Source organism: Mercenaria mercenaria, chromosome 16, assembly GCF_021730395.1.
Source record: "Mercenaria mercenaria strain notata chromosome 16, MADL_Memer_1, whole genome shotgun sequence".
NCBI classification, from domain to species: Eukaryota; Metazoa; Mollusca; class Bivalvia; order Venerida; family Veneridae; genus Mercenaria; species Mercenaria mercenaria.
Window position 1 is genome coordinate 23113450 of NC_069376.1, and position 13649 is coordinate 23127098.

Below are 13649 nucleotides of genomic sequence, written 5' to 3' on the forward strand. Positions count from 1 at the left end.
AGTTTACACTCGATACATGTCCCGTGCGCATGTCTTTTCAACTGCTGACAAGTACCTGCGCTAATTTTGATGACGTTTACCGCATCCGGTGGGTTTTTTGGTAATCTATAATAAGTTACTATTTACATAGCGCAGATACGATTGGCTTGACTCATCACGTGGATGTTTGTGTTAATGTTGTAATAAAGTGACAAGTCGCGGAAAATGCAAGTTGTGTTTTCATTTAGCAAGTTAAAAAAAATACCACTTGCGAAAAAATGCAAGTAGAAAATCTGGCTAAATTCGAACCCTGACACCGTCTTTCCATAGCCTTCCATAGTACTTAATAAATGTCATTTTGTTTTCAAAACATTTTGCATAAGGTGTCTGGCATTTAGCATTGTTATCTGACTATTTAGCGATTGACAAATAACATGGCGCACCAGGTTTCCATACAAACATGTACATTAGAATCACTTTGGTAGAACCGTTCTACATACACTGGAAGTCGTTTACTCCTATTATTGTACCGGTAAATTATGGAGAGAAGTCCGGCAATATGATTAATTATTAAAGTGATAGAAGTATGAAATCTAAAATACTTGAATTCGTAACAGTAATATTAAAAATGTCAACGAAAATGAGAACAATTTTATGCATGCATTATATGTTAAGCATATCTGTACAATACTGACAGCTAACACTGTCACAAAAAAAAAACCACAAAAAAACACAACATAATTTATCCGCATGTTTTCAAACAATTAATTTGATAAACAGTTTTTTTCATATAATATATGTTAAATATTCCAAGCCGAGATTCAACGAGTAATTCCCTAACTTCATTGTCCATGTGTATTGAAAAAGGAAGCGAATGAATAACGTATATGGCATGCAATATATGAAATTGTGGTAAACGGACGTATCAAAATGCTTAGAATTTTAATTGCATGCGTATTATACATTTTCAAGCCAAAAATCAGCCATAGTTGTAAATAAGTCCAGAAAACATTTTTTGATTAAAAGAGGCACATTTTTGGTTCACAACTAAATGCACGTGCTAATAACTAAAATTGCACGTGCTGACGACAATTAAAAAATTTAATAAGATATTTAGAATATAATCACTGCAAACAATAGGTATTCATAACTTAATAAAAATATGAAAAAAATCAAGTTTCTAATACCATTACTTTTTGAAATATGACAAAAGAAAGATTTTTAGGTTCCGCGATTACCAGCTTCAGAAGCCGTTTCCATGGTTACGGCACACCGCTAAATTTCTACGACCTCATTAAAAACCTCCATTTGTTTCCGAACTGTATTCTTATATAGGTGAAAAAGTTTTGTATGTTGGGTAATTAAAATCCTTACGGAGGGCCCGTACACACGAAAGCTTCTTCAGATACTCATTCTCATCCATCAGATGTTCGTCAAAATCCCGGGAACCACGGTAGACCTCTGGTATGCGAGAATGCAGATACTGTACAATACCTTACTGAACTAAATGTATATACAATACCATCATAATTATGTTGTAGATAGGTATTGTAAAATTCCTTTCATATAATACAGTAGCAAATGTATATGTAATACCTCTTATATAGTATTTTATAAACACAGATATTATGTAACAGGTATCTAGTCAAACAGTATGCCCAGGCAGCCAGAGGACAGAAACTTGTAGGGTTTATGTCCTACCTCAACAATCCAGTTAAGCAGAGAAGTGCACTAAATGCTGCTCTCAACATGTCAGACCTGATTGAGGCGTATGAACACGCAGCTGCAAGGTATAGTTTTTTTTTTTCAAATAAATCATTTTTATTTAGTTTGCTATAGCTTTTAGTAATCAGTTTTGTGCATCAATGTTACATATATGATTTTTGTTAAATAATTTCAAAAAGTATTTTTATTTCTAATGAAACAAGTAGATTGTATTATACCGAGCTGTTAATTAACTATCATTTTAACGTTGTAAACTGATTGTCACTTTTATGTTGTTGTTTTATTTACGAAACGATGACCTCGAATTTCAATTCAGATTAATCAAGGTTGCAGCTTCCAGACTACAGGCATTGGTAAAAGGAGGCCTGCCTATAGAGGAGGCTAGAAATAAATGTGGAGTGCCATTGGTCACAGCTGCAAAGGTACATCATTTTACGAATCTTATAGTTTAGCTAGTACTTATCAGATTTAATTAAGCACCGTAATATCCCCTGTGTATTGTTTTCCTCCAAATTTAAAAATATAATCATAATACAAAATTTTGATAGGAGAATTACAATGTGTAAGACAGGTCCTATTTACGCTTCCATTTGGTAAGTATCTAAGACGTCAGAACTGTTCATTTGTTCGCTTTTTTCCCATTAAGGACAGGGATCAAACATATTCGGGATCTAATCGAAATGTCCAGTTTAGAGAGGGATCTCGTTTAGATGGGGCTGGCTTGAAGGGGCTCTGCTGTTCATTACTTTTGCCGTTGTATTAAATATTTTTAAAGGAAACGTTTTTGAACATCTTGTTTGATGGTGTACAGTATACATGTTTAACTTTCGCAAAAACCATGAAAATGAATGTAAGATCAAGTATATTTCAATGCAATATCAATAAATCGTGTGATACCTACAAGTCCTGTCTCTGTTCTGTACTTCTGTTAATGGAGAAAGTCTTTTATAATTGTCTCTGTCCCAGCTCATAGGCAATGAATTATTTTGATAAAACATTAAGATTTCTTTCCTTTGATCTTCTTATATTAATGTTTACAGAAACAAAGTCACAAATAGTCGTGCTACAATTCATGTTCAGCGAAGCGAATCCATGATTGTTTTCATTTTTCTTTTTTGTTAAAAATTTCACGACGATACATATCTTGTGGTACAAGGGCGTGGCTTATATAAATTCTACATTTTACACATTAGGCTCATTGCCAATCGTACGTGGTGAAACTGTTTAGTGGTGTAGTGAACAGACCCGACCTTGACCCTCCTGTTGCACGAGTTCTCGAGACCTTATGCAAGCTTTATGCTGTCAGCGGAATCAACGAGAGACTAGGAGAGTTTATACAGGTTTTGTATTGTTTTATTTTACCTGCTAAATGTAACATTTATAGGTCTAAACATGTATGTCAGATTGTATGTTCTTTAAAAAGTTCCATTGTAAAATGAAAAATGAAGGACACAACATAGTATTTCAACATTCTATCGTAACGGTTATTATATATTATTACAGAATAGTCATTACATACACATTTCTCTACCAGGATGGTTTCTTGGATGGTCAACAAGCTGATATGATCCTGAACAAAACACTTTCATTGCTTGCTGAAATCCGACCAAACGCTGTTGCCCTCGTGGACGCTTTTGACTATTCCGACAAAATCTTGCAAAGCTGTATCGGACGTTACGATGGCAAAGTATACGAAGCCCTGTATGAATATGCCAAAACTTCACCGCTCAACAAAGAAGAGGTAAACATAATACGAGTACAAGTCGTAACTTTGGTTTGTTTATCATTATTGACAGTTTCGTCTATAAACTTATTCAGGATACTCGTATGTCGATTAATACATTTTATTCTGAACTAAGGTAGATTCTAGATCTATAAAAACAATTTCAATGGAAACCCCTAGATCCATTGTGTGTTCTATTGGGAAAAAAACAACATTTGGATGCGTAGACTTATAGGCTATTAGATTTGTATCGTGAAATATGCACAAGTTTTGAGGCGGAAATATTGCTCGACATTACGAGCTTAATAATATTCCGCAAAGAACGAGTGCATATCTAAAAATCTTTTTATGCACACATCGCTGTGGAGAAACAGACACCGGATATAGCTCAGAAGGTGATAAATAGATAGACAAATGTGAATTTGTTTTTCTTTATCAGAGGTAAGATTTTACTGTATTAACGCTTATCTACTGTATCCATAAATGAAACCAGTATTTGAGCAGAATGCTAAATTTTGACTATGGTGTATAGTTTAATGCTTACGATTTAGCAGAGCATGAAAAATGTTAAAAAATCTACTTCAAATCTGAGATGATAAAAGCATATCCCCACGACTTTGCGTAGAGGTAAAAAGCCGTAATCATTATCACAGTCTCATTATTCAAAATAGATCTACATCGTTACTAAAGTCTGTCCATCCCATCGGTTAACATCAACTTGGATGCACGGTGACAAAACTGGAGCAGCTATCGGTAAAGTAAATAGCGTTAGTTAAACTACAAAAAAGTCACCCTCGAGAATTTCAAGGATTTTTCTCTAAGTACTCGAATTGCTAAATGAATGCCACATATTTTTTTCCAACGGCAGCTCACTGTTGTAAAAAATCGGCCGCCATTGGCGTTTACTCTCTAAAAAGGAGGAGAACATGAATGTTCACGTGAATTACTTGGGGAGCCACTCAAAATGGATTTAAAAATGAATAATCGTCGTTTTGAACTGAAATACCTTGATAGCTCAATAGATTGAACAGTTCGTATATTCAAAACAAATTTCAAATGCAAGGAAGACAAATTTACTCACATGCAACTTTCAAATTCCAAGTTAACTGTATGCTGTATCCCAAGGTCCGATTTAGATTTCTACAAATTATCAATTCCCAATTTATTTTTCCACCGTTCAATCGGAATACAACTTCATTTTTGTTCTATGTCGAACAATTACACTCAGTAAGTGGCTCCGGCACTATAGATGATATTCAGGCACCAATTGCACCATACATATGAAACAATGCGTTGATTAGAAATCTACACCATTTTTCATACGCATGTCTCAAAAAAATAACCCGTATTCTACGATTTAAAAATCCTTCCTTCCCATTGAATGTATTTCAAAGAATTATCCTCGATATATTACCCTTTCCAAAATTAATTTCCATAAAACTAGATCTACTGCTTTGAAAACACACTACACTTTTCTATCGCGTCCGATTTGAAAGTGACATCACAAATGACATAAAACTAAATGACGTCACAGTAGACTTGCCTTAAGTACTGTTCATCTAATCAGTGGCGTACGCTTCTTTAAGGCACGGCAGGCCTAGGCCTGCAGATATCCGAGAAAACGAAAAATAAAAATGCTAAATAAGCAATAAAAATGGAATGGTAAGGGGGTAAGGCTATAGGAGCTCATGATAATCTAAAAATCCGTATTGAACATGTAATTAGAGCTTATTAATTTTATTTCCATGATTGATAAAAACAGATACCAGTAGTTTAACTATTATCTCGCTCGTATACCACGGCCCCGCAAAATATCGCCCTGCAACTTTGTTAATGTCGGAAAATAGACATTGCTTGCAGCTTGTAGTTAACATTTTATAAGCGCTTTTTAACCCTGTACTAAATATTTTGGCACCAAATTTGAAAATGGCATCATCGGGTCCGCCTTATCCTGACCAGTGAGATAAGAGAGATGATTAGGGCCTAATTACGACGCATATGAACGGAAAAAAGTTTTATTTGTCCACAAAGCAGGCAAAACTAAAATCTATTTCCATTGAAGGGATTTCAATCTGGAATCCTTTTTAGGCGTAAATGGACGCATTACCAAAAGTAGGTCATTTTGTGAAACATGTTTCAATTGGCAAAACACTACACGGTAAAATCCTTCTATGTTTATAAAAAGAAAATGTTAAAAGTATTAGAATGATCCTTAAATCACTTAAACTAGAATTTGTATAATCTGATTTGATACAAAGAGGGGCCACACTTGTAAGTCTGCATTATTGTGCAACTTTTAAAAAATATGAATACAATCTCATAATTCGGAACACCACTTGAGAAAAATGGCTGGAACCGCGCATGATGTCTACGCACGGTGTTCCGGTAGGGCCATCGCCTCATAACGTATGTGAGCTCGAAGCAACGTCAGAACGAGACTACGATGTTTAAAAGTCGAAACCACGAAACTATGATATTGAAAGTCAAAATCATTTCGTATTTTCACCATCGTGGTTTCGAGGTTTCGACTTATTAGCATCTTAGTTTCGACTTTCCACTATCGTAGATTCGAGTTTTCACCATCATACATTCGACTTTTCATCATTGTATTTTGGACTTTTCATCATTGTAGGTTCGGCTTTTCATCATCAAAGTCTCAACTTTCAACATCGTGTACCGCCTTCCTGATACCCATGCAAACAGGTTTACGAGGTTGAACGTAATCGGGTTCTTTTGAATATGAAGGATAATTTTTGTACATGCATTAATATGAATTTTTTTGGTAGATATTTCGACCTTCATGAATTATAGACTGAATAGAACTATAAAACATATGTATCTAAAGTCACATTTACGAACCAACATTACACATACAGTGGTAATCCGTGTTTTATTTACTACACAACAGCGGGTGTTAAAAGTCGCCCCTACTTCATCTCAGTGTTGTTATATTTTCTGGTCCTTCGGGATCATTGATTTCAACTCATTTAGATTTGAAGATTGAATACTGCTTAAGCCGGTGCTAGGGGGCGTGGGCAGTGTTGCATTTTCCATTACTGCTCATGAACAGACTCAGTCAAACCGAGTCTGCAATTCTCACTGTTTGCATTGTTCTCGGTGCTTCCGAGGGATCTACTTTCCAGATTTTATTATCTCTCAATGATTTCAAAAAGAGGGCAATCTTTATATAATATAAGGAAAGCAAGTTATAAAACACAAATGAGTAATATTTTTGCAAGAACTTAGGCATAACAGTTACTATCATAATATTCTAACACGATCCGCAGCAGTTGCTATATAAACATATAGCGAAATCGCCTATACATGAATCCACGATAAAATATAGCTCTTCCATTCCGCCCTACGATTGTAACACGACTGAGATTCTACTCTGCTTCCGTTATATACCGACTAAATACTCGACTTTTTCAGTGTTATGTAGTAGTAATAAAAAGTACATCAAATTTTCTGAAACAAACAATATCTAACTGATGAATTTATTTGTTTATATTTTACCGTAAGAATATGTTTCAGCCCGGTAAGTTTCAACTTCAACACCAGTGCATCTATGTCTGGTCGTGTGTGTAGTTTACAATTTCTGCGTTGTAGGCACCACAAATGTCAACTAGATTCTACTTTGACAGTAAATAAATTATAATTAATTTTCCAATCTTCCAGACTCAAGTTTTTACGTGTTTATATGCCGCAGCACTGTTCTGGCGTGTATGTTTCAGTGCCATCATGTAGGTGACGTGTACTATTTTTAGAAACTGCATATATAAACCTTGAATTAAGTATTTACCTCTGATTTCTATATCCGACCTTTGATGTTATTGAAAATAACATTTTCACGGCAATAACTACTTAATACTTTAATTAAAATTTACTGAATATCGGAAAATTCCGTTTGATGCAACGCTTTCCATTCGTGGGGAGGTTTTTATAATAGCATATGGCCAGCCGAATGACAATCGCGCTAAAATGTAGTGCTGTAAAATGCGAAGAATTTACGTGGTTAGAATCGAAATAATAAATATTTTCCAATAATTTTATCAGTTAATAAAATATGGGCAGTCGTTCGGATGCGAATATTAAATCACTCGTGCTACGCACTCGTGATTTAATTATTACGCATCCGAACTCCTGCCCATATTTTATTAACTGATAAAATATAGGCACATATTTATTATTTCTTAAATGAACTTTCAGACCTCTATTGATACTATGAAAGATCCTCAGTTTTCAATTTGGCAGTGGCTAGGTAGCCGGTTCTACCGGAACCTTTAGTCTAAAAGGTCTAGGTAGCCAGCTCTACATCTACATATCATACATGAACATAAGTCAATAATCTTAGCTTGATTGGTTCTTATTGTTTGTTTGAACAAAATGGTGAACTCTTTATTCTAAGGCAATTGTATTGTAAGATAATTACATATCAAAAGACCTAATTCTAAATGACCGCCGATAATTGACATCTTCTATCAAAAATGATTTTCAACATGTAACAAACTACAAAACTTTATTAAAGACTTTACTTTAGGAAGCTATAAACATGCCGATGACGACAAAGACACTCTGATCATTTGTTGACAACTAAACACAATATCGGCCGATATGATATGAGCGAGTAAATACGGCGAAATAAATAGGTAAATCATGAAAAGATCTTAAATAATAAATCACAAGAAATGTAATTTATTTAACTAAAATAATGATCCTTTATAATACAGTTTATCAAAGCCGGCTACCTTGACTTACATATCCATATATTACATCCCGAAAATAAGCCAATTTATCGTAGTTACTAAAAAATTAGCTAATGAAAGTTCTGCAAAAATGTCGTAGGGCCTAATGACAATTTTTAAATCTTAATTCAAAACAGACGTTAAGATATCGGGTTGTATCTTTATCTATCTATCTGTCATGAAAAAAGGATTGCTTTGTAAAATATCCTAAAAGTTAAGAAACGAGATTTTTGACGCCGGCCGACGATTTGTGTATTCAGTATTTATTTTAGAATTTTATAAAAAAAAAAAAAGATTAAATGACAAAGTTATCAAGACAAACTTCATGATAAAAAAATCAAGTAACTGATATCCGCTATTAAATTCGGAACTATAAATACCAGTGTTTCTTCCACTATGTCAATTGGTTCATCCCGGAAATCGGGAATCTTGTCCGTATTCTGTTCATGAGAATGTTCAAAGCGCTATCATCTAAGATATGTCTTTTTATTAATATGCAGGTAGATCTAGGCAAGTTATATTTAAGTATTTTTAAAAAATAAAAACAATTCATAACGCAAATGCTGGCGACCCAGATACGCACGAGGGAAAAATTAAGCTGGACATGAGAAAGGGTAAGATATTCTACCTTTTTCTGCTTTACGGGTAATATTAATCTTAAAATCGACCCAAATTTTGGGAAGCTCTTAAAACATTTTGATCTACTAACGATTAATACTCAAACATCAAAAATATGTTTAAATTACTCTGTAACACTGGAAGTTAAACATGCCAATTGTTCCCCGTATCATCTTTTATTAATAAAATTAATTTGAATTCATAAAACAACAGTGAGACTTTTTTAGCAATACAGAGTGAACTCGGCCCGAGTTTTATTTTCTAATACATTTAAACGTCGATAATTTTGAGTTGTCCCCTAAAAAAGTATTACAGGGCGCCGCCATATTGTTTATATACAAGAAGCGACGCGACGTCATTTAGCATTACGGTCTATGGAGAAAATACAAAATTGAACATATCAACTTCAAAAAATTGGTTTTTTGAAAAATGAAAAAAGTGCCTAGAGATATGGATCTGCGCTATATAAAAACATATTTTAGGGCATCATAACGCATATCATAATTTTAAAAATGATGTTAACCAGATAGGTGGGACAGACTTTAGATCTATCCTCAGTCCACAAAATAGCTATCCCCTATCCAGTTATTTATTTGCTTTGTCTATCCCCAGTACACTTTCAGGTCATCAAAACCGTAACAACAAAACATATCGTATTGATATCTTACACAATACTGAATGATGTAATTTCGAAAAAATCGCTCGATACAAGAGAGGAGACACATTTCCATCATAAGAGCTATATTGCATATAATCAAGCTTTTAGAAACTTCGACCACCATAAAATAGAATCTACAAAAAATGGCAAAAACAATACCGTGTGTCAAAATCAGACGTATTGTCACATTCTGAGCTATATCCGGTGTCCGTTTCCCCACAGTGCACATACTGCTGTACACTTATAATTATTACATAAATGATATAGATCTAGCTCTAGATTTGTTATTTGGCCTGAGTAAAACTTAAAATATTGTCTAAACGCGACGACACATAAAACTGACGTCACAAAAGACGTCACGCACCCGACATGAAATTTGATGTGGAAAATATTGACGCTTCAGGTTCGTTGTACTATGGCATGTCAAACGTTGCTAAATCATGGGCGTAGGAGGGAGTTTAACTCTTGGGGGGGGGCAAACCTTTCCGACCGGCAGAGGGGGAGGGGGGTGCGGCAAGGTATCCCCGGTGCATTATTCATGACAAAGCCTCAAAGCCTTGTACAGGGGCCAAATGAGCCATAGGCCCCCCTCAAGCCTCTATGTTTTAGCAATCATTGAGTTTTTCAGATGATACTCATACGACTAGGCACTGAACTGTCTTAATCAGTCATATTATGTATTGTTCTGATTAAGTGTGCCATTTTTTTTTTTAATTCTTCTGTTGAAGCCCTGGACATACAATCAGTTAGCGCTGCATTTGTCTAGTTGTGGAAATATCATTTCCCTTGAATGGACAATGAAAAACAAAAAAATACATAACGTTTACATGCGTAAACAGGCTTAATAGTTACATAGATTTTGCAGACACTCAAACCAGAACGGTAGTGATTGCGCTCAACGATATATTATTTTTATAAAATGTAATCAAACAATCCTTGGCGTGGCACGTACAGATTTCATTACTCACACTACGGAAAGAGACAAGTCAGAATACAAGGGAAGGCTAAATGCCAATCAGAAATAAGGTTGAAAATAATTATATGATGCTAAGTAAATGTTATATTAGACTGCAAGTTATATCTCTTTTCCAAAATATTGGGGAGGGGGGGGCACACTATAGTTTGGCCCCCCTCTCTTAGCTTGGGGGGGGGGCTGGCCCCCGCTGGCCCCCCACCCCCCTGCTCCTACGCCTATGTAAATTATTTATGTATGTTATTATTATTGTATGTTTGTTATTGTTATTCAATGTCGTGTCATTCATGTTCTAAAATTTGCTATTGTTATTGTATATGTCGTTATTCTTATTGTATGTTCGATATTCTTATGGTAAAAGTCATTATTGTTATTCTATGTTTCGTTATTGTTATTGTATCTTTGATATTGTTATTCAGTGTGTCATGTCATTCATATTCTAAGTCTTACCATTGTTATTGTATATGTCATTATTCTTATTGTATGTTCGATATTCTTATGGTAAAAGTCATTATTGTTATTCTACATTTCGTTATTCTTATTGTATCTTTGATATTGTTATTCAATGTCGTGTCATTGTAATACTTAGAATATGAATGACACGACATTGAATAACAATATCATAGATACAATAAGAATAACGAAATATAGAATAGCAATAATGATTTTACAATAAGAATATCGAACATACAATAAGAATAACGACATATAGAATAACAATGGTAAGATTTAGAATATGAATGACACGACATTGAAATGCAATATCAAAGATACAATAAGAATAACGAAATATAGAATAACAATAATGACTTTTAGAATATGAATGACAAGACATTGAATAACAATAACAAACATACAATAATAATAACATACATATATAATTTAGCAACGTTTGACGTGCCATATTCTACTGTAACTTAACAGAGTCTATGATTGCGTATGTAATAATAACAATTTATAAAACTGACATTTACGATTCTATCTAGATCTATATCTCGTGTAAAAGCTATTTTAATGGCAGTTAAATAAGTTTCAAAAGATTCAGTTTCGTCAGCACCCGTATTTTCAAAATATCATTAGATACACGTTTTGCTGTTTTTTTCCGATTTTTTTAGCATGCTCCTTTTATTTGTTTTCTCATTTCAGGTACATGATACATACACTACTACTCTAAAACCATTGATGGAAGGCAAACTCAAGTTTGATTCGCCGTCTGCTAGGTTGTAGGGAAAAGAACATTTGAAGATCCTTAGAGCTACTTTTTTTGTTGGGAGATTTTTTGTGTGTGTTTTGAGTCAAAAATATATTTTTAAAGAACTGTGCCATGGAGAAGTTTTAGTTTTAGATCTATATGAATGCTTACTGAACAAGTTACGTCATGAATTGCTATGTCGTGAATTGTTGCTTCTATGAACCATTCCTTTACAAAAAAAGAGTGCGTTCATACATTTACGGTTTCCGTTGTGATGAACTTTATCTATGTTATTACTAGACAGATTTATTTATCATCATCACCTGCATCACAAGACATCAGGGTGTATTTATTATACCGTAAGCTGAAATAAGTATGCCTTGAGAATGACTGGCATACGTCATTATGTTGAACTAAATATACGCCTATATATGCCTATCCTAAAAATGAACATACATGCAGGCTACAATGTTTCTTTGAATATCAGTCAAATGTTTAAATGTTCGCCTTATAATAAGATATTTCATATGTATATCCCTAAGTGATTTCAATAAAATACAAGTTGATTTAACAACAATTAGAACATTTTATGTCGTTTTCTTTTGTTAATGAGAATTCCCCACACCTTCCAAACCCCTTGATCCAGTGATGGACCCAGTGCTGTTATATTCACTGGTCTTTTGTGATCTTAGATCTATTTACTTTTGCTATGATATAATTTCACTTAAGTCGGTGCTATAGTCCCCGATGGGGTGTTGCACATTTTACTACCTCTAATGAACAGACCCAACCGGACCGAGTCTTCTATAACTGTACTTGGTTGCTTTCTATGCATTCCCGAACATCCTTTAACACAAACACCCATCTCCGCCTTTCCGCGTAGCTCTATAGGGAGGGCGTAGATCCACGGATCACGGGGTCCTGTGTTTGATCCTCGGGCTGGTAGATGTTCTCTATGACGATTCGACAACAGACAGCTTTTTTCAACTTGCTTTGTGTAATAAGTAATCAATTGAAACACTGGTTTTGCCAATATCTCTCCTAAATATACATACATAGGCACTGATATTTGTCACCTGGCAAAACATTTTTCCGTATACCAGTTTTTGTATTCCGTTTCAGTTTCAAATATTGTGAAATGAGTTCCACTGTTACGACTTGTCCCGTCTTACATACTGGTTCATTTTCAATTACTGTAAGGACTCACTATCATATGAAAGTTTGAGAGGATGGAGTGGGGGTTATTTGTCTAACTCCTATATCGGCTCTGGATGTCAACGTTTATTCAATCTTTACTAATATCCTCCCTATTACAAGAAAAAGATGTTGTCTCAGACAGCGACACCAGTTACTTAGTGCTCATGAGAAATACCAACGGTCAGTAACAGAAATCCTCTTTGCAATAAAATATGTTCATTCAAACGACTTTAGGTCTATTAATATGTGGCTTATTTCCAAATTTTCTCCTAGTAAAGTATGCATGTCATCCGCATAGCTTGTTTCTGGTCCATGGACTATTCAACATGGCAAAGCTTCTCTACGGTAAACAATTCATCGGCATCTGAGTCTACAAATGCTTTGGTTACAGACCAGAGTAAATACCATTCACTGAGATCTAAGGCTGGAACTAGCTTGGCTACCGACCACAGTAATACCATTCACTCAGATCTAAGGCTGGAACTAGCTTGGCTACCGACCACGGTAATACCATTCACTGAGATCTAAGCCTGGAACTAGCTTGGCTACCGACCGCGGTAATACCATTCACTCAGATCTAAGCCTGGAATTAGCTTGGCTACCGACCACAGTAATACCATTCACTCAGATCTAAGGCTGGAACTAGCTTGGCTACCGACCGCGGTAATACCATTCACTCAGATCTAAGGCTGGAACTAGCTTGGCTACCGACCGCGGTAATACCATTCACTCAGGTCTAAGGCTGGAACTAGTTTGGCTACCGACCGCGGTAATACCATTCACTCAGATATGACTCTAGAACTTCACTGGCTACCGACCACAGTAATACCATTCACTCA

The 13649-nt window shown here is 35.0% G+C and overlaps 1 protein-coding gene across 1 annotated transcript in view; it reads left to right on the forward strand.

The window, feature by feature from the left end:
* The window catches only part of LOC123539667 (peroxisomal acyl-coenzyme A oxidase 1-like), a 35061-nt gene extending 22863 nt beyond the window's left edge, over window positions 1-12198 (forward strand). The window contains exons 11-15 of the mRNA XM_053525806.1: window positions 1603-1769; window positions 2021-2126; window positions 2898-3044; window positions 3239-3445; window positions 11568-12198. Coding sequence (XP_053381781.1) covers window positions 1603-1769; window positions 2021-2126; window positions 2898-3044; window positions 3239-3445; window positions 11568-11648 — 708 coding nt within the window. The 3' untranslated portion in view covers window positions 11649-12198. The remainder of the gene's footprint in view (window positions 1-1602; window positions 1770-2020; window positions 2127-2897; window positions 3045-3238; window positions 3446-11567) is intronic.
* Window positions 12199-13649: the final 1451 nt, after the last annotated feature.